The following is an 18,695-nucleotide window of genomic DNA, read 5'->3' as shown; positions in this document are numbered from 1 at the left end:
AGCTGTGCCTGAGTCCCCCAGGCGCTCCAGTTGGGGGGCGCTGACAGCTATGTGGGAGACTAGATCATTGAAACATCCAGTTCTCCGCCCTCACACTCGGCCTTGGCGCAGATGAGGCTGGCTGAGGGGTAGTTGAAGGACTTGAGGATCCGGGAGACCGCCAGGCTGACGTCCTCGTTACTGGGATACAGGCTGACAGATGCGAATCGAAGGTATTGAAGACGGGGCGTCTCCTCGGGACCCACCTTGACGTGGGGGATCTGGACAGAGAAGGAGCCTTTGCTTCTATCCTGCCCCCTTCTCCCCACATCGCCTCCCAGGGACCCCCCCCGCCCCTCCCCACCCCACATTCCCGCCTCACCTCCTTCTCCCCACAGATATGGCTCACGGTGGAAGCAGATGCAGGGCTGGAGGAGGGCCCCAGGACAGACACGACCCCCTTGGGCAGGATCTGACACACTGCGAGGGGTGGGAAGAGACCGCAGAGTCTGGGACCCTCCCCCTCCTCTCCGTCCCCACCCCCCAAGGAACCACCCTAGCCCAGGAGTGGATCTGACACTCCTCCACCACCAAGACTCAGAAGCCCAAGCCCGACCCTGCCCACCCCATGGACAAAAGGAGGGGGCACCATACAGAGAGAGGCAGGGAGAAATGGCAACGGAGGGATGGGTCAGATCAAGAGAGAAACAAAGGAAGAGACAACGAAGAAACACCAGGGGCCTCCTTTTGGCTGCAAATCTGGGGTCCAGTTCCCCAGCCTTTCTAACCACACTATCATACCCACTGCACCCTGAACCTGTGGCCAAGGTCCCCTCCACATTCTACACCCAAATGCCATTCTTCTGTAGTAATTGCTCTTCTTTCTTCCACTTTCTTTCCCCTTAAACGTGTACGTCTCAAGACTGGGAGGGGGAAGCTGTTGCTTTGCCTGCCCAGTGCCCATTCTCATGACAGAACCTTCACTTCTCCTCAGGGAACCACATGGTTCCCAGGATTGACTGTCACCTGACCCAGGACCACATGACCACATCATCCTGGCCCCAGTGATTGGTTCAGAGACAGGACAGGCTCAAACCAGGCCACGGAGCGCCTTCTCCAGGGCTTCTGCTACAATTATTACTGGGTTTGTGAAACTGGTGATATGTAAGTTCTGAGTTGCTGAGGCCATGTTGCCACCAGCTGGGGAGGGCATTCCTGAAAATGAAGCCAACTTAGAGGAGAGAAGAACCCAGAGATGAAGACAGAGAGACTCCTGGAACATCATTTGAGTACCTGGATCCAACCAGGCCTGAAATTCATCCCTAGGCCGTTTAGTAAGTGCCATGAGCTAGTAAGTTCTCTTTCTTCCTTAAGGCCGCCTGAGCTGGGTTTCTGCCGCATCAGCTAAAAGGATCATAACTACTAGGATGGTGCAAAAATAAATGCAGTTTTTGCAATTATTTTTAACCTTTTAAACCGCAATTACTTTTGCACCAACCTAATAAATGCCTCCTCTTCCTCCAAACTTGTTCCTCTGTGCCTTCCACATTGGTGAGAGCCCCACCATTTGCACAGACCAAATATCTGGAAATGGTCTTTGCCTTCAGTTTTTCTCCTAATAGCCAATTAGTCACCACATCCTGTCTCTTTTTTGTCCTCAAATTTTCTCACATCTGTCCCCTTCTCTTCGACCCCTCCTCTCCTACCCTACTTCAGGGCTCTCAAATCAGCCTTCTCACTGATCAACCAAATCTAGCCTCCAGATTCACTCTCACCAGCTCCCTGGTCTGAATCCACCGACAACTCCCCACTGCGTACAGGTGAAGGCAGCGTCTTTCAGCCCGGCTGCAGGCCTCCTGGAGCGTACCCCCACTGTGCAGTCACACTCCAGCCCAGACATCTCTCATAATCCCCCCAAACATGTCCTGAGTCCAGGTGGTCAGGATGGGTGCAGCCCCACACACACCCTGTTGCTTGGCTCTGAACACGCCCCCCTCCCCTCCGCCCGACTCCAGACTCCAGGCACGTGCCTGGAACACCATCTGCCTCCTCACCCTCCATCCTGGCTTCTCCCAATTTGTATTCTGTGCTGCACCAGTCAAAAAGTCCAGAAAACGTTATACCTCATTCTCCTCCTCAGTGATTTCAAATGCGTTATGAACATACTAAAGGCTCTGATAAGGCCTGCGGGAAAGAAATCTATCGAAAACACATTTAAAGGCAGCATCTCACAAAGTCTACAATCCCAGCACATCTGTTCAATGGACACCTATTAACATTCGCTCAGTCCATCAGTATTCAACAAATACTTATGCAGTCCTACTATGTGCCATACTTTGAGCAACACCACTCTTTCTGTATCTTGCTCATCCTTGAGAGCTGAGCTTTAGTTTAACCTTCCCCAGAATGCCTTCTCTAACCCTACCCACGAAGCCCCCACCTCACTGCATGGGCCCCTCATTACTCAGTTCTGGGGCTAAGTGTCCGGCCAGCTATGAAGTTTATCTTTCAAATGAGGCCCTCAGCTCCTTCAGGGCGGGACTAGGCCTGATGGTCTCCCTACCTCCCCACACCAAGCAGCACCATCTCTGGGAAGAAGGGGAACAGACATGAAGGAAGGGGCAGATGGAGCTGAGGTGAGCTGAAGAGGGGGGCCGAGGGACACCCTGAGGGCTACCAGCCTGCCCAGCCTCAGCCCACGCCCCGTGGCCCTGCTCACTGGTGTCCGTGGTCTCGTACTGGCTGTCCCGCTGCAGCTCAAAGATGTCTACTTCCACTCGGGCCTTTGCTGGGACCTCAATGATCCCGTTGATCTGCTCCCGGGCCAGGGCCAGGGCCAGACGCTCGCCACGGCCACACACTGTCTGGTCGTCCAGGATTGCAGCTGAGGGGACACAGGGGTTGGGGGCCAGACTCTCGGGTCCTGAGGGAGGAGGGATTGGGGTCCTGGACTCCTGGGCTCTGAGGTGGGGGTGGGAATGGGGACTGGGGTCTAAACTCCTGGGTCTGAGGCTGGAGGGAGCTGAGGGTCTGGACTCCTGGGTCCAGGGAAGAGGGAGCGATGGGCTGCTGCTCCTTGCTGCAGAGGAAAGCTGAGACCTGACACCCAGATACCTGGCCGAGGAACTGGCTTGCCTGGGTTCCCAAAGAGGAGCCCTGGGCCCAGTGGGAGGGTCTCTGAGGAGGCAGGGGCAGCGCTGCAGGGCCTCACCCATGCGCAGTGATGAGAGCACCTGGCAGCTGGGGCTGGCAAAGGCAACAATCAGCAGCAGCAGCAGCTCAGCCGGCATCTTCCTCCCCTCCACATGGGGACGCAGCTGCCGCGGCCCCCACTTGCCACCTGCAGGGATTGACCATAGGAAGATTGCTGATGCGGGAGGGGGCCTCAGAGCCCCTTTGGACGACTGCTGGATGGGGTGGGGACCACAGACCCTGGTACATTGTGGGGGAGCTCTAAAGGGCCCTGCCCTCGTTAGAAGCTGGCAAGACAGTACTGAGGGCATTGCTAGGCTTCAGGAGCACTACCAGGGAGGAGCTCACAGCACTCAGGCACTGAGTGGGAGAGCCATTGCTACAGAATATTCACAGCTACCAAAAATGGGAGGGAGGCATGATATGGTTCTCAGGTAAAAGCAAATTCCAGAGACCATCCCTACCCCAATAGGAAACCAAGAAGTGCCACCCCCCCACCCAGTCCGCCCCTGTCTCTGGGCAGGCAGCCGTTACTAGGCAACAGAAGCAGGCTGGAGAGGATGCAGTGGTTGCTAGGCAACCCCTCGCAGGCCTCACTTGCCACCTTTCTGACTTCCCTGGTTCCCACAATCCCACAGGGAGAGAGGCCTGGACATCCGGGGTCTGTAGGGTAGAGTATCCGGGAGTTAGGAAACTTGGAGAGAGAGACACACATGGAGACACACAGGTGGAGACGGATGGATCCAAGGCAGCTGAGGAGCTAAAAAGAAAAAGAGTAAAGAAAGAAAAGGGGGGAAAGAGAGAGATGGAAAGAGAAAGAAAAGCTGAGGTGGGGGAATACAAAGAGACTCAGGGAATGAGAAAGGGAAAAACAGGCAGAAATATAAGGGACCAGAAAGATGATAAGAAGACAGAGAAATGGGGGTAGAAATGGAGAGAAACAGAGAAGAAGAGTTACAGGGAGATAGGAGAGGATTAGGAGAGAGAAGGAAAGAAGAGACAGGAAGGTAGGGAAACACAGAGATGGAGAGAGATAGGGCAGGGCAGGCAGAAGAGAGGGAAATCAAGACACAGGAGCGACACAGAATAGAACAGGAAGATAGAATGGAGAGAAGATATAAATGCACTCAATATGCCATCAGAGAGCCAGAAGGGAAAAGTAAGGCAGGGAGTGCACTGTCTGCCCAAGGAGGTGCCAAACCACGGCCCCCACCCTGCTCTGGGAAACTAAAGATTAGGGGGAGACAATGCATCTTTGCTCCCCACAATTGCTCCCTTCTTCCATCGAGTTAGAGATTCATGCAGGTGCCCTAGCCTCTTTTACAGGGTGACCACTGGGCAGGGATGGGCCAGATGTGTGGCTCCTCCTGGTCAAGGGCTGTATCCCAAGGGAAGGGCCACTGGGGCCCAGAGTGCTAGGAGGTGAGCCTGGGGGTCTCCCCACACCCCACCCCATCCCCCTGGAAGGAGGGTTTGAGTTGGTGAGATGGCAGAATGAAACCTGCTAGGGGAGGGCAGAGACAAAATACAACACTTCAGACTGTCCCTTGTGACCAGGAAAACCTAGGCCTGGGCCTCAGTCCCTGCTCTACTCCAGACTCCCACATGACCTTGAGCAAGTCTGTCTGTCAGTCTGTCTGTCTGTCTGTCTCAGGGCTTTTGGGGGTGAGAAGACATGCTAGACAGGCTGGGGACTGAAGATTGTAATTTGGATCTGAGGTGAAGGCTTATCAAGGATGGAGGAGCAAGGGAAGCTGGGAGAGACGCAGAGGAGAACTCACAGGGGAGGGGTGTGGAGGGCGGGGTTGGGAGAGAGGCAGTAGTGAGGGGGTCACCCTGAGACACCAGGGGCTTCTGGGGGCAAATCAGGGAGCAGAGACTAGAAGATGAAAGACCAAGGAAGAGACAGGGGCCAGAAGGGCAGGGACCCACAGGTGGCCAACATGGGTGAGAGCAGAAAGACAGACACATAGTGCAGAGCCAGGAATGGGGGTAGCAGATGGATACAGAAGCACAGGAAGGCATAGACAGAAAGCAAACAGACCAAAAGGAAGTAAGTGGGGCTAGAAGAGAGAAAAACACACAGACTTCGCTTAGAAGTAAGACACCAAAGGGGAAGAGACAAGCGGGAGGGTGTGGGAGAGGAGGGGAGGGAATCAGGCAGGTGAGCCCCACAGGCCTGGAGACTTAGGGTGAAACACAGCAGCCAACTGAGAGAAGGGGCTGAATTAGGGGCCCTGAGCTAGGTGACAGACAAGTGGGCAAGGGAGACATCAGTATCAAAGGCAAGAAGGCAAATCAAGTTAGAGAAGGCAAATAGAGTGAGCGAGAGGGCAAAATAAATGACAACAGGTATAAGAAGTGTGAGGAGGAGAAAAATTACAAAACTGAAAAGAATGAGGGCTAGTCAGGAAGAGAGAGACAGAAAAAGTATGTCAGAGCCACACAGCAGACCCAGAGAAGAGAAAGGGGTGATCAGGAAGACAAGACACAAGATGAGAGAGACAGAGACAGGCTTACAAACTAGGAGCCAGGGGGAGTGAGAGTCAGGGAGGGAAACTGAGGCGGGGAGGAAGGCTGAGTGACCTGGAGGGGCACAGGCAGGGACAGGGCAAGTGCCCACAGGAGGGGGCCAAGTTACACAGAGTTGCATCCACTCAGGGTGCCTACTGGGCAGAAGGGGACACAGAAGTGGGAAGAGGATGGGGGGAGTTGGAGAGACCAGCAAAGAGAAGACAAAGTGACAAAGTGGACCATGGAGGGGGGCAGCGGCTCAGGAGCGAGGGATGGAGGGGATGGAGACAGACCCAAAGTGAATCTGGGAAGGAAAGCAAAAAAGTAAGAGAAAGAAGCTGGCCTCCAAGCGCAGGGTGAGAGAGGGAGGAGACCAAGGCAAGTGAGCAGAGCACAGGCAGAGCACAGAGTGGACAGAGAGAAGTGATGAGAGAGCCCGACCTGGCAAGGGAAGCTCCAAAAGAGAGGGAGGAGAGACAGGGGAATAGAGAGAGAGAGAGAGAGATGGAGAGAGAGACCAAGAAAGGGTTAGGCTAATGGCAGAGAAGAGAGAAGTTGGACAGACTCAGAGCCAGAGGCCCAAGAGCCCCATGAAATGGAGATTCCAAAGCAGAAAGACGGTTCCCGGAGATAGAGACTGGATGGGATGGGGATGCGCCCGTGGCAGCAGGAAGGATGAGGCTCAGAGGAAAGAAGACAGAGACAGTGAGAGCGAGCAGAGCTGGTCACCGTTGACCCAGGCTGGAGAAAGCAGGGGTGGAGACGTGCCTGGAGTCCGGAGAAGGAGTGAGACCGCAAGTAAGAGCCAGTCAGCCCCTCAGGACCCCAGGAGCTGGGGTCTGGGGGGTGAGGGTGAGCTGTGTACCCAGAAGAAGGGGTGAGAAAAGGACGAGGTGAGTGGAGTTTGGGGAGATGGAGGGCGCAGGGCAGGCCCCTGCTGGGGGAGGGTATTTGCGGGTCGGGAACAGGGGAATGTGGTGGCCCCGCCAGGAGGCAGTGAGCCCAGACTTCCAGGACCCAGGCCGAGCCCCAGCCCAACCCCTGCCCTGCAGACACTCACGGATCCTGGTGGGACGGAGGGCTGGGCTCCCTCGAGGCCCGAAGAACGACAGCAGGAAGATGCTCTGGCGCTGGGTGGTGGTGTGGCTGGGGCGGGGGGAGAGGGCAGTCCACAGGGCCCCCTCCCCCGCCTGTGGCGGGGGGGCCCCCAACTAATCCAAAACAGGGGCTCCCCAGGAGCAGGGAGGAAGGACAGGTGTAAGAGGAGAGGGCGGGCCGGGGAGGGGAAGAAGGGGAAAGGAGAAAATGGAGGAGAGAAGGGGAGAGAGGAGAGGGGGAAGGAGCAAATGGAGGGGAAGGAGGGAGGCAAGGAAGACAGAAAGGTGAAAACGGGAGGGAGGGGGCACAGGCAAAGCCGGGGGAGGGGGAAGCCGGCCCAGGAAAGGGCCCCTGCCCCCTCCCCTAGCCAGGCCGGCCTGGGGGGGCCACGGGGGGTGAGGGCTGGGTGGAGACAAGGAAGCTGGCCATCAGGAGAGGTGGGGGAGGGGAAGGTTCAATGGGGGGGAGGGGGCCACCCCTTCCCCCCTCCCCCCAGCCTTGGCGCTGCCCTGGATGAGGCAAGGGCCTGGAGTCCTCAAGCCCTCAGCCCCCGTGGAAAAAACATGCTGGGGGCAGGGAGAGGCCGAAGAGTGGAGGGGCTGGGGAGGATGGGGTGCTGGGAGACCTGGAGAGCTGAGAAGGGGGGCAGGCAAGGTGGCGAGATGGGGAGGTGGGAGAGGACCGAGGAGGAGAGGATGAAAAGGAGCAGGTGGAAGAGGAGGGCGGAGGAGGGTGGGGTGTCCCGGGGGTGCCCGGTATAGGGCCTTGGTGGGAGGGCCTGGCCACGGACTCCTGGTCCCCTGCGAGGAGCAGCCACTGGCTCCTGGTCCCCAGACGGGCCTGCCTCTCTGCTGCCGGCTGCCACCGCTGCCCGCTGCCACCACCTCTCCTTTTCCCCTCCGAGGCCGCCGCCTGCCTGCCTGCCCGCCTGCCCGCTGCCCGCCCGCGCTGGGTCCGGGAGCCGGGGGGGAAGAGATGAGGGAGGGAGGGAGGCTGGGAGGAAGGCAGGCAAGAGGAAGGGAGGCAGGCAGAGAGAGGAGGGAGGGGATTCGGAGGAGGGGGAGCCTGTATTGGTCGGGGCTGGGGGCCCGCGAGAAGAATGCTGATGAGGGGAAGGCGCTGCATTGGATGGAGGGTCCACCCCCGGGCCACCCCCTCCACCACACAATGCCACCGCCCTGCCCAGGCAGCCCTTGGGCACAGGAGCCGAGGAGATGAGAGGCAGGAAGACCTGAGAAGGCCATGCTGCTGGTGGGAGAGGGCTACAGAGATGAAGAAATATGCAGAGGAACAGTAAGACAGCCATCAAGACCCACAGGGGTGGGCCAAGATCCACAAAGCCCCCAAGGACAAAGACAGGGAAAAGCCCAGGGAAAGGAAAGAAAGTCCCATTGAGACATGGGAGCAGACCACAGCGATGAGCAAAGGACCTTGGAGACAGGGCAGCTGGGGACCCAGAGCCCCCACAAAGATGGAGAGAGGCCCATGGGAACAGAAAGCCCTTCTCCTCTGGCCTGGGAGTGGTCCCTGGTGACAGAAGAAGGCCATGGACAGGAAAGGCTCACAAAAATGGGCTGCACATCACACAGATGGGGGGAGGACCAAGGAGAGTGGGAGAAGGTCACCGAAATGGGGGGAGGGAGACCCACAGACACCAGGGAGCCCACAAAGACAGGGAGGTGGACACAAGAGGCCCACTGAGGCAGGAGGGGCCAGCCCATGGAGACCAGGGAGAAGCCCCTAGAAATAGAAGTAGCCCCCATGGAGGTGAAGGGATGGGATGCACAGAGAAATTCTTGGGACCCATGAAGAAAAGTGGGTGGAGAGAAGCCCTAGGTTCTCTAGTCACGTGAAGAGAGGCAGTGGAAAAGGACAGGGAGCTGGAGGGCAGAGCCTACCAAAGTGGGAGACTTCTTCCCCCTCAGGAGGGAGCTGAGCAGGGCAGGGGGATGGCAGAGAGAAGCAGCGACACAGATATTGGAGTGGGGGTGGGTGGTGCATGGCTGGGTGGGGGGTGAAATTTGGGGGGAAGGAACATGGCAGTTGGCGCTGAAGGCTGAGCCTGTGACTCACCGCCACCACCCCCAACACTCGTGATGGGGAGGAGACACTGACATACTCACGTGCAGCCCGTGCTTCACGCGTGCACATGTGGCATGTGGCAACTCTCACACTGGCCTGGCATGTGAAGCCCTTTGCATCTGGCATGTGGGACATCCCAACATACATCTGACCATGAAGGACAACCAACTTTGCACACACTCTCACCTTATTTGGGCAACATCTATCATCTATACCCCCACCCCCACCCCCCAACACTTATCCTCAGCCTCAGCTAGGCCTAAAAACCCAGATTCATGCCGGCCTCAAGGCCTTTGCTTTTACAGGGACTCAAGCATAGAATGCCATCCTCTCTAAATTGAACCTGTCCCAGAAATCCTCGTCCCATACCACCACCTCCTGAAAAACTGATCCAAGCCTCAGCTTTTTCCCATTATCATCCGAAGAGAAGGGACCTAGCCAACCCAGATAGGTGGGAAGGTCCAAGTAGAAGATCTGAGCAGAAAGGGGCCTGACAACCCAAGCAGGACCCTTGCATTTTCAAGTGGGGAAAGGAGGCCTTAGCAGGAGTGAGCCCAAAGGTACAGAGCCTGTCAAAGGCTGAGCCTACCTTCCAGGTTCTCTGGCTCCCAACCCAGGAGATTTCAACCTCAGGGCAAACAGGTTACCAGCTTTAGAGCTCTCTGATTCCCACCAACTTCTTTCCTCTACTTTTATTTTTTAACTTTTATGCATTTAAGTGTGTTTTTCCAGGGCCCATCAGTTCCAAGCCAAGTAGTTGTGTCAATCTAGTTGTGGAGGGTGCAGCTCAGAGTGGCCCATGTGGGGATCGAACCGGCAACCTTGCTGTTAAGAGCACCACACTCTGACCAACTGAGCCATCCGGCTGCCCCAATTTTCTCTACTTCTTGCATTTATTCCATTCAACATGCCACTAAGTCCTGCCTGCCAGGCAGTAGAGCCTGGGGTCTATGAATGTAGACCTTGGAGTCAACTCCTAGGTTGGAATCCTGGCTCTGTCTCTTCCTAATTATGAACAAGTTACTTAACTTCTCTGGGCCTGTTTTTTTTTTTTTTCCCCCTTTTGTAAAGTAAGAATAATAATTCCTCCCTTCTAGGGTTGGTGAGAGGATTAAACTGAATAATGCATGGAAAGCACTGAGCATAATATTTAGCACATAACACACTGAGGACATGTTAGTTGTTATTACTTGAGGTCCTAATAAAAATAACTCTTACATAGCTTTTACTTTGTGCCTCACAACAACCATATGAGATAGGGGCTATTATCCCCATTTCACAGACAAGAAAATTGAGGTATGGGGGAGTTGATTTGCCCAAGGCAACAGCTAGGAAGTGTCAGGGCCAAAATTCCAATCCAGGCAGCCTGGTGTAATTACATGGGCCTGGTGTTAGGGAGTATAATCTAGTGGAAAATTAGGACACCCAGACAGAAATCAATTGAAGGACATAGCAAAATGATAACTGAAGAGTCAGACCTAGGCCTTACTCTGTGTTTGGCATCTCCTACTAGCTTTTTGGCCTCAGAAACGTAGATGACCAATTCTTCTGAGACTCAAATTACTCATCTGAGAAATGGTGTGTGTGGGGGGGTGCAGTTAGACCAAGTGAATCTCTTGCAGCTCCCCTGTCTTTGGGTTTAGGGAATAGGCTCTAGAAACATTTATAACCATGCTGGCTGAGACAACTTATTCCCAAGGTCCTGAAGGTCAGAAGGGGACAGTGAGTACCGTGTTTCCCCAAAAATAAGACCTAGCCGGACAACCAGCTCTAATGCGTCTTTTGGAGCAAAAATTAATACAAGCCCCAGTCTTACAATATAAGACCACGATTACAATATAAGACCGGGATTACAATATAAAACCGGGTCTTGTATTAATTTTTGCTCCAAAAGACGCATTCAAGCTGATTGTCCGCTAGGTCTTATTTTTGGGGAAACACGGTAGGGATAGCCAGAGCCCCTTGGACACAAGGGGACTCTATTGCAAGGGGACTGTATCCACCTTGAGCTGCAGGGGGTCAGCCTGGGAAGGAAGGCACCCTGGAAGGAAGCAGAGCAGAGTCCATCTGCTACAAGGATCACTTCCTTCAGGTTCTCACTCTGGTTGTCCTTTTACGTCATCCACCCCCCACACTGTTTCTTCTGATACAGATGAACTGGAACTTTAAGCAAGCATGGTCAGGAGGGCCTATGGGAGGAGCTAGAGTTTATGGAAGCTCTCGCTCTACCTAATCCCAATCACAAGAACCCTACATGCAAGAACCCTACAGGAAGAACTCTGTTTATAATAAAGCTCGATGCTTCTAACTTCCCCTTCCATTAACTTCCTTTTTCCCTTCTATAAATACCCCTCCATCTTGGAACGCAGGCCAGGCTTGCCATGTCTGCACGCACTGGGTTGCAATCCTTTCTTTTTCCCAAATAAATCCTTTGTGGTGACAAAATACCTAGTCGGTATTTTTCAGTCGACACTTCAAATTAAACTGCCTGTCCCTGCTTTTCCTTTTTCTCTATTTCTCATTTCCTTTCTCCTTCAGGTTTTCCTCGTTCCCTAGGATTCCTTCTTTCCTTGCTTTTCCTGACATTTCTCTTCTTCCCTCCCTTAAGGGCCCCTCAGTTTTTCTCCTCCCGCTGCAGGCTGCCTTTATTCCTCTCGAGCAAAGTGAGTCTGGAGCCTTGACGTCCCCTTTTCTTCCCCCCACCCCCGTGATTGGTGCTAGTTTCCGCTCTACTCCTCTCGCTGACTCGTGCTTCTCTCTCCCTTTGCTCCTCCGGGATTCCTGCGCCTCAATACCCCCGTCCTTGCCCACCGGGTGTCGTGTGCCTTAGTTTCCACTACTTTTCCCCTGTCCCCTTCACGACTCCCACTAGGAGAACCCAAGATGGCGCCCGTAGCCTCGCTCCGCCGCTTAACGTCATCACGCTGCCCTCCCCTCCTGAGCCGTCAAACGTAGTCGACGAGGAGGGGGAGGAGGAGCATACTCCGGGAGCCTTAAGGGGGCGGGCACTAGCAACACGGTTCCAGACGCTCCCTACTATTGGGTCAAGCTCGAGACGTGAGCGTCGATTGGCCAAACGGCAGGGGCCAGACGGGCGATGATTGGGCGCGTTCGGCCGTCTGCCCAGCGGCCGAGGAGGAGGTTGGGAGGGGCGTTGCTGAGGGCGATTGGGGGCGAGAGCGAGGCTGCAGAGCAGGCGAGAGGCGACGGCGGGTGCTAGAGAGGGCGCAGCGGTAGGGTGTCCTCGCGAGGGGTGCAGCTGCCCGGCTGTGGGTCCGGGGCAGGCGAGACGGCGGAGGCTGGTGAGTGCTGGCCGGCGCGCGTGCGGAGGGCCGGCCCAGCTCCCCTCCCTCCCCTGCGGCCTGCTCTCCACCCCCGCCTGCGCACTGTAGGCCGGAGGGGGGCGCGCTTCGGCGGTGAGGGCGGAGCGGCACCAACGGCCCGCGGGGCGCGCGGACTGCCGGGCGGGGGCCGGGCCGGGGTGGCGGGTGGGGAAGGGGTCTAGAGTCGTGTGAAGGGCTGAGTGAGGAGGGGCCGGGCTCGGGCTGGGAGAGACCTAGGTGGGAAGGGAGGCGTTATTGCTGCCGTCAGGAGGGTCCCCAAGGCTCCAGGTGGTATCCGGAGCAAAAGGCTTGGCTTTGGGACACACCAGAACCGAAAGGGGGTGGATGGTTAGAGGGCACTTGGGTGCCCGGGGAGGGGTTTAGGACGTGAGAAAAGAGGTAATTAAGTTAATGTAAAGAGAAGATCGAGTTATGCCGGGAAAGAATTAGGCCAGTGAGAGGGGTCTTGGTGTGAAAAGATATTAGGAAACGGACATCCCCGGAGGGCAGATTTAGAGCTGAGGGAGGGGTCCAGGTGTGAAGAATGGGGTTACATTAATATGAAGACGAGTTAAACCAAAGTGAAAGGGGGTTGGGTACCCTTGGAATGGGTTGAGGGAGGGTCTCTGTGCAAAGAAGCTTAGTTATGTGAAAAGGATGTCTAGGTGTCCCTAGAGTAGGTTGGGTGGAAGTAGTCCTTTTGAAAAGTGCAGGGAATTAGGTCAAGGTGAAAAGTGGAAATTGGGTCTCCCTGGAGGGGATTAGGGTGGTGAGAGAGATCTGGGTAACAGGGTGTCTGGATATTGCTGGACTGAGAATGAGCTGTTAGGTTGATAGGACGTTGGGGGTTTGGGTGTCCCCAGGGCATATAATAAGGGTGTGTATGTGAGTGTGCGCCAAAAAAATGTATACACATGACTTGTACGTATTCATCTTTTGTTGTCGGTGTAGAGTATTACACTTTCCCCCCCTTCCACCTCCCCCTCCCCACTTCGGTTCCAGCCGTTGTTTCTCAGTCTAGTTGTGTAGGACACAGCTCCCTGGCTCATGTTGGTGTTATGAGCCTTGCGCTGCCCCTTCCTGAGGCAGTCGGTTGCCGATCGGCTGCTCACAGCAGCTCATGGCAGCTCTCGCCGGCTGCCGGCCACTCCCGCTGTCTGCCGGCCACTCACTGCGGCACAGGCCACTCCCCGGCTGCTCAGGGCAGCTCACACCAACCTCTGGTAGCCCAGCTCCAGGGAGAGTTGTTCACAATCTTAGCTGTAGAGGATGCAGCTCACTGGCCCATGTGGGAATCGAACCTGCTACCTCGGCGTTAGGAGCACGGCGCTCCAACCACCTGAGCCACCCAAGTATTACAATTTTAATACAATTTTTTCCTCTCTTAAAATGTGTATACATTTTTTTTTGGCATCTGTATATCTGGTGAGAGGGTCTGGATGTGAGGAAGAGGGATCTGGCTATGCTCTGTCTGGGTTAGAGTGTGGTGGGGCGGGGGTTCTTCATAAGAAGAGAGGGTCTGGGTATCCCTAAAGGGGATTTGGGCAGTGGGACGGTCTGTGTGTGCAGGGGTTCAAGCCATTGTGAACTGTAGTGTGGATATCCCTGGATTGTGTTAGTGTGTGGGGGGGTGTTTTCGCAAGGAAGAGGAATTAAGTTGATATGAAGAGGGTGTCTGAGCATCCCTAGAATGAGTTAGGGTGGAGGGGGTCTTTTATCAAAGAAGAAAAGGTTAGGCTAATGTGAAGGGGTGTTGGGGTGTCCCTGGAATAGTATATGGAGAAGAGGAGTTTATATCAACGTGAAGAAGGAATCTGGGTATCCCAGAGGAGATTAGAATTGTATATGAGGTCTCAGTGCAAAGAAATGGTGATTGATGTGAAGAGTGTCTGGGTACCCCAGAGACATGAGTTAGGGTGGCGGGAAGGGTCTGCGTATGAAAAAAGGGTTAGGTTTTTGTGAAGATAGGTCTGGGTATTCTGGGTTGGGAGTTAGGGCTGTGGGAAGGGGCCTTGATTTGAAGAAGGGGGCCTGGTTTTCAGGGGGAAGTGGTTGTTAAGGTGGGGAAGGTCTGGGTGTGGGCCTATGTGGAAAAAGTTGATTTGGGGAAGGGATAGTTTGATGTGAGGCACCTGGGCACCAGAGGGAGAGAGTTAATGTGGGTAGTAGAGGTTGTGTGTAAAGGAGAGGGATTGACCATGATAGTTGTGGGGTGAGGGTGAGGGTGGGGATTGGCCCAGTTTGAATGGTTGAGAACCAGGGGAGTGAGCAGAGGAGGAGTGAGCGAGGCTGGAAGAAGCAGGTGCTTAGGGCCTGTGTGGACTCTCCTGAGCGCCTGGGAGTAGGAATCGGGTAGTGAGTTGGTAAGGAGCGGAGGCGGTGGAAGGAGGTATGACTAGAAAGGACGGGTCCTGGGGATGGGTGGAGCCTTGGCCAGCTGTGAGGCACAGGAGATGAGGGACTGGACAGGTTGCAAGGATCTGGTGGGTGGAGTTTGATGCACGTTGATTCAGAGGTGAGACTTGGGTGGATTCACTGGGAAGGCACTGCCTGGAAGGTTTTTTGCGTGGTGGTGGTGTGTGTTTGGGAGAGGAAGGACTGTTCGAGATGGGGGTGAAAGTGGCAAAATGGAAGCAGGAAGTTAGAGGGGAATATTGATGTAGGTGGGGGATGGTAAAGGGAAAGAATTACCTCTGGGATGGACTTAGTTGTGATTCATCCCCACCTCTCCCCTTTCTCAGCCCAGGGTCTTGCTGCTGCCATGACGGAGGAGTCAGAGGAGACGGTCCTGTACATTGAGCACCGCTTTGTCTGCTCTGAGTGCAACCAGCTCTATGGATCCCTGGAGGAGGTGCTCATGCATCAGAACTCGCATGTGCCCCAGCAGCACTTTGAGCTGGTGGGTGTGGCCGACCCTGGAGTCGCTGTGGCCACGGAGGCAGCTTCTGGCACGGGCCTCTATCAGACCCTAGTGCAGGAGAGTCAGTACCAGTGCCTGGAGTGTGGGCAGCTGCTGATGTCACCCAGCCAGCTCCTGGAGCACCAGGAACTGCACCTGAAAATGATAGCACCCCAGGAGGCAGTGCCGGCTGAGCCCCCACCCAAGGCTCCCCCCCTGAGCTCCAGTAGCATCCACTACGAGTGTGTGGATTGCAAGGCTCTTTTTGCCAGCCAGGAGCTCTGGCTGAACCACCGGCAGACACACCTCCGAGCTACTCCCACCAAGCCTCCGGCCCCAGTTGTCTTGGGGTCCTCAGTTGTCCTAGGGCCCCCCATGGGCCAGGCCCGTGTGGCAATGGAACACTCATATCGCAAGGCAGAAGAGGGTGGGGAGGGGGCAGCTGTCCCCTCTGCCGCTGCCGCCACCACTGAGGTGGTGACTGAGGTGGAGCTGCTCCTCTACAAGTGCTCAGAGTGCTCCCAGCTCTTCCAGCTACCAGCCGACTTCTTGGAACACCAGGCCACCCACTTCCCTGCCCCTGCCCCAGAGTCTGAGGAGCCTGCCTTGCAGCAGGAGACCCTGAGCCCATCACCTGCAGAGGTCCCTGTGACTCAGCCTGATCCCCTGCCATCGTCTGACCATAGTTATGAGCTGCGCAATGGTGAAGCCATTGGGCGTGATCGCCGGGGGCGCAAGGCCCGGAGGAACAACAGTGGAGAGGCAGGCGGGGCAGCCACGCAGGAGCTCTTTTGCTCCGCCTGTGATCAGCTCTTTCTCTCACCTCACCAGCTACAGCAGCACCTGCGGAGTCACCGGGAGGGCGTCTTTAAGTGCCCCCTGTGCAGTCGTGTCTTCCCCAGTCCTTCCAGTCTGGACCAGCACCTTGGGGACCACAGCAGTGAGTCTCACTTTCTGTGTGTGGACTGTGGCCTGGCCTTCGGCACAGAGGCCCTCCTCCTGGCCCACCGGCGAGCCCACACCCCGAATCCTCTGCATTCGTGTCCATGCGGCAAGAACTTTGTCAACCTCACCAAGTTCCTTTATCACCGTCGTACCCATGGCGTAGGGGGTGTCCCTCTGCCCACTACACCAGTCCCACCAGAGGAGCCTGTCATTGGTTTCCCTGAGCCTGCTCCCCCAGAGACTGGAGAGCCAGAGGCGCCGGAGCCCCCTGTGTCCGAGGAGAGTGCAGCAGAGCCTGCTGCCCCAGGCACTTACCGCTGCCTCTTGTGCAGCCGTGAATTTGGCAAGGCATTGCAGCTGACCCGGCACCAGCGTTTTGTGCACCGGCTGGAACGGCGCCATAAGTGCGGCATTTGTGGCAAGATGTTCAAGAAGAAGTCTCATGTGCGAAACCACCTGCGCACGCACACGGGGGAACGGCCCTTCCCCTGCCCAGACTGCTCCAAGCCCTTCAACTCGCCTGCCAACCTGGCCCGCCACCGGCTCACACACACAGGGGAGCGGCCCTACCGCTGTGGGGACTGTGGCAAGGCCTTCACACAGAGCTCTACCCTGAGGCAGCACCGCCTGGTACACGCCCAGCACTTCCCCTACCGCTGCCAGGAGTGCGGCGTGCGTTTTCACCGCCCCTACCGCCTGCTCATGCACCGCTACCACCACACGGGCGAGTACCCCTACAAGTGCCGCGAGTGCCCCCGCTCCTTCCTGCTGCGCCGGCTGCTGGAGGTACACCAGCTTGTGGCCCACGCGGGGCTCCAGCCGCATCGCTGCCCGTCCTGTGGGGCTGCCTTCCCTTCCTCACTGCGGCTCCGTGAGCACCGCTGTGCGGCTGCTGCTGCCCAGGGCCCACGGCGCTTTGAGTGTGACACCTGTGGCAAGAAAGTGGGCTCAGCCGCTCGGCTGCAGGCACATGAGGCGGCCCACGCGGCGGCTGGGCCTGGAGAGGTCCTGGCGAAGGAGCCCCCAGCCCCTCGGGCTCCGCGTGCCCCTCGCACACCAGTTGCCCCTGCAACAAGCCTTGCAGGCACTGCCGCTGCAGCCCCTGCAGCCCCTGCCCGACGCCGGGGCCTGGAGTGCAGCGAGTGCAAGAAGCTGTTCAGCACAGAGACGTCGCTGCAGGTGCACCAGCGCATCCACACGGGCGAGCGGCCCTACCCCTGTCCGGACTGTGGCAAAGCCTTCCGTCAGAGCACCCACCTTAAGGACCACCGGCGCCTGCACACCGGTGAGCGGCCCTTTGCCTGTGAAGAGTGTGGCAAGGCCTTTGCCATCTCCATGCGCCTGGCAGAACACCGCCGCATTCACACCAACGAGCGGCCCTACTCCTGCCCCGACTGTGGGAAGAGCTACCGCTCCTTCTCCAACCTGTGGAAGCACCGCAAGACCCACCAGCAGCAGCATCAGGCAGCTGTGCGGCAGCAGCTGGCAGAGGCGGAGGCTGCTGTGGGCCTGGCCGTCATGGAGACTGCAGTGGAGGCGCTGCCCCTGGTGGAGACCATTGAGATCTACCCTCTGGCTGAGGCCGAGGGGGTCCAGATCAGTGGCTGACCCTGCCGTTCGTCCGCAGCAGCAGCCTGCGCTGTTACTGAAGAACCCCCTCCATCGTACCCCTAGGTCTCTGTACATACACTGCCCCTTCCTCCACCCTCCCAACCGCTGTGTAAGTTCTGTAACTGGATTTATTCTCTTCTAAGGGGGGTGCTCTGGGGTCCTTGACATGCATAAAGGTGCCCACCGCCCTTCCTCCTGTTAGCACTGGTGACCCCAAGGTGAAACAGTCAATAAAGACTGAGTTGGACGTTTAAGAGCTTATGGCTGGCCTGCCTGTGTGGGGTGGAATTTGGGAGCCGTAGAGTTGGTCTGACTTTTCATGGCTGCATTCCCAGCATCTAGAACAGGGCCTGGCAAGTAGTAGGAGCTCAGTAAACATTTGCCAAATGTTTACTGAGGTGGACTTGAAGTCCAAGGGCTTGCATCCTGCAAAGCTGGGCCTTCACTCTGGTGCTGGATGGAGGCAGCATAGCTCTCTTGCCACTAGAGGTCTCCACAGCTTTGCAGAAAAGCCTGATGCTGTTTTTACTGGTGGCAGGAACATTTGGGACAATATTCAGACTCTTCTCACCACCTCTGTCCCCCACTTCCTGGCCTGATGTGAGCCCCCTCTCCCAGAGCATCTGGTTTTCTCACTATGGATCGGTGAGGGTACATGCAGGTCTGGGAAAGGCATGATCTCGGGGGTGGTAGAGAAGGGTGAGGAGGCATCAGACCCAACTGTGGAATTGGAGAAGGTTCTGAGTAAGGGTTGGCTGGGGGAAGAAGCCTTATAAGGGGAGGGGCCTTGATACCCACCTAGAGTTGAACTCGAGCTCAGCTAACGTGTTTGTTGGGAGAGGGGTAGTTGGGTGGCTGACTGAAGTTTGAATGTCTAGTTTGTCTCAAGTCCTTTCCTACATTTTTTGGAATCTTCAGACTGATCCTGTGTGGAGAACATTTTTACAGGGAAGGAATCCAAAGTCAAGAGCAGTAAGGTGACTTGCCCAAGGTCATCCAACCCAGATAGTGCAGAGCTTGAATTTAAGCCTAATTTCATTTGGTTTAATCAC

General features: G+C 56.3%; 2 protein-coding genes across 11 annotated transcripts in view; one reads left to right on the top strand and one right to left on the bottom strand.

Annotated features, from left to right (window-relative positions):
- Positions 1 to 7,857, bottom strand: part of GRIK5 (glutamate ionotropic receptor kainate type subunit 5) — a 54,027-nt gene extending 46,170 nt beyond the window's left edge. For 2 of the 6 annotated variants that reach the window (XM_074314266.2, XM_074314269.2), the window contains exons 1-5: positions 6,746 to 7,857; positions 3,191 to 3,319; positions 2,699 to 2,863; positions 362 to 459; positions 95 to 260 (exon numbers count right to left, since the gene is read on the bottom strand). In XM_074314266.2, coding sequence (XP_074170367.1) covers positions 95 to 260; positions 362 to 459; positions 2,699 to 2,863; positions 3,191 to 3,269 — 508 coding nt within the window. In that variant the 5' untranslated portion in view covers positions 3,270 to 3,319; positions 6,746 to 7,857. Of the gene's footprint in view, positions 1 to 94; positions 261 to 361; positions 460 to 2,698; positions 2,864 to 3,190; positions 3,320 to 6,745 lie in introns of those variants that run through there. The other 4 variants (XM_074314270.2, XM_074314267.2, XM_074314268.2 and 1 more) reach the window with 4 other exon arrangements.
- Positions 6,135 to 17,897, top strand: ZNF574 (zinc finger protein 574). Of its 5 annotated transcripts, none has more exons than XM_019713728.3 (2): positions 6,135 to 6,578; positions 14,930 to 17,897. In XM_019713728.3, exon 2 carries the CDS (start codon positions 14,950 to 14,952, stop codon positions 17,638 to 17,640), a length of 2,691 nt encoding a protein of 896 aa, XP_019569287.2. In that variant the 5' UTR covers positions 6,135 to 6,578; positions 14,930 to 14,949; the 3' UTR covers positions 17,641 to 17,897. The 5 variants fall into 5 exon arrangements, with proteins under 5 accessions (XP_019569287.2, XP_074170375.1, XP_074170373.2 ...); XM_074314274.1 differs by lacking the exon at positions 6,135 to 6,578 and adding an exon at positions 12,009 to 12,167; XM_074314272.2 differs by lacking the exon at positions 6,135 to 6,578 and adding an exon at positions 12,428 to 13,540.
- Positions 17,898 to 18,695: the final 798 nt, after the last annotated feature.

The sequence above is a fragment of the Rhinolophus sinicus genome, chromosome 8, assembly GCF_057876585.1.
Source record: "Rhinolophus sinicus isolate RSI-liver-muscle chromosome 8, RSI-T2T, whole genome shotgun sequence".
Lineage (NCBI taxonomy): Eukaryota > Metazoa > Chordata > Mammalia > Chiroptera > Rhinolophidae > Rhinolophus > Rhinolophus sinicus.
This window is presented reverse-complemented; position numbering and strand designations above follow the sequence as displayed.

Coding starts and splice junctions, on each gene's coding strand:
- ZNF574 (XM_074314272.2), top strand. CDS start 13,309: ATGGCAGCTCTCGCCGGCTGCCGGCCACTCCCGCTGTCTGCCGGCCAC. Junction 13,541..14,929: donor CAACCACCTGAGCCACCCAA/GTATTACAATTT, acceptor CCCCTTTCTCAG/CCCAGGGTCTTGCTGCTGCC.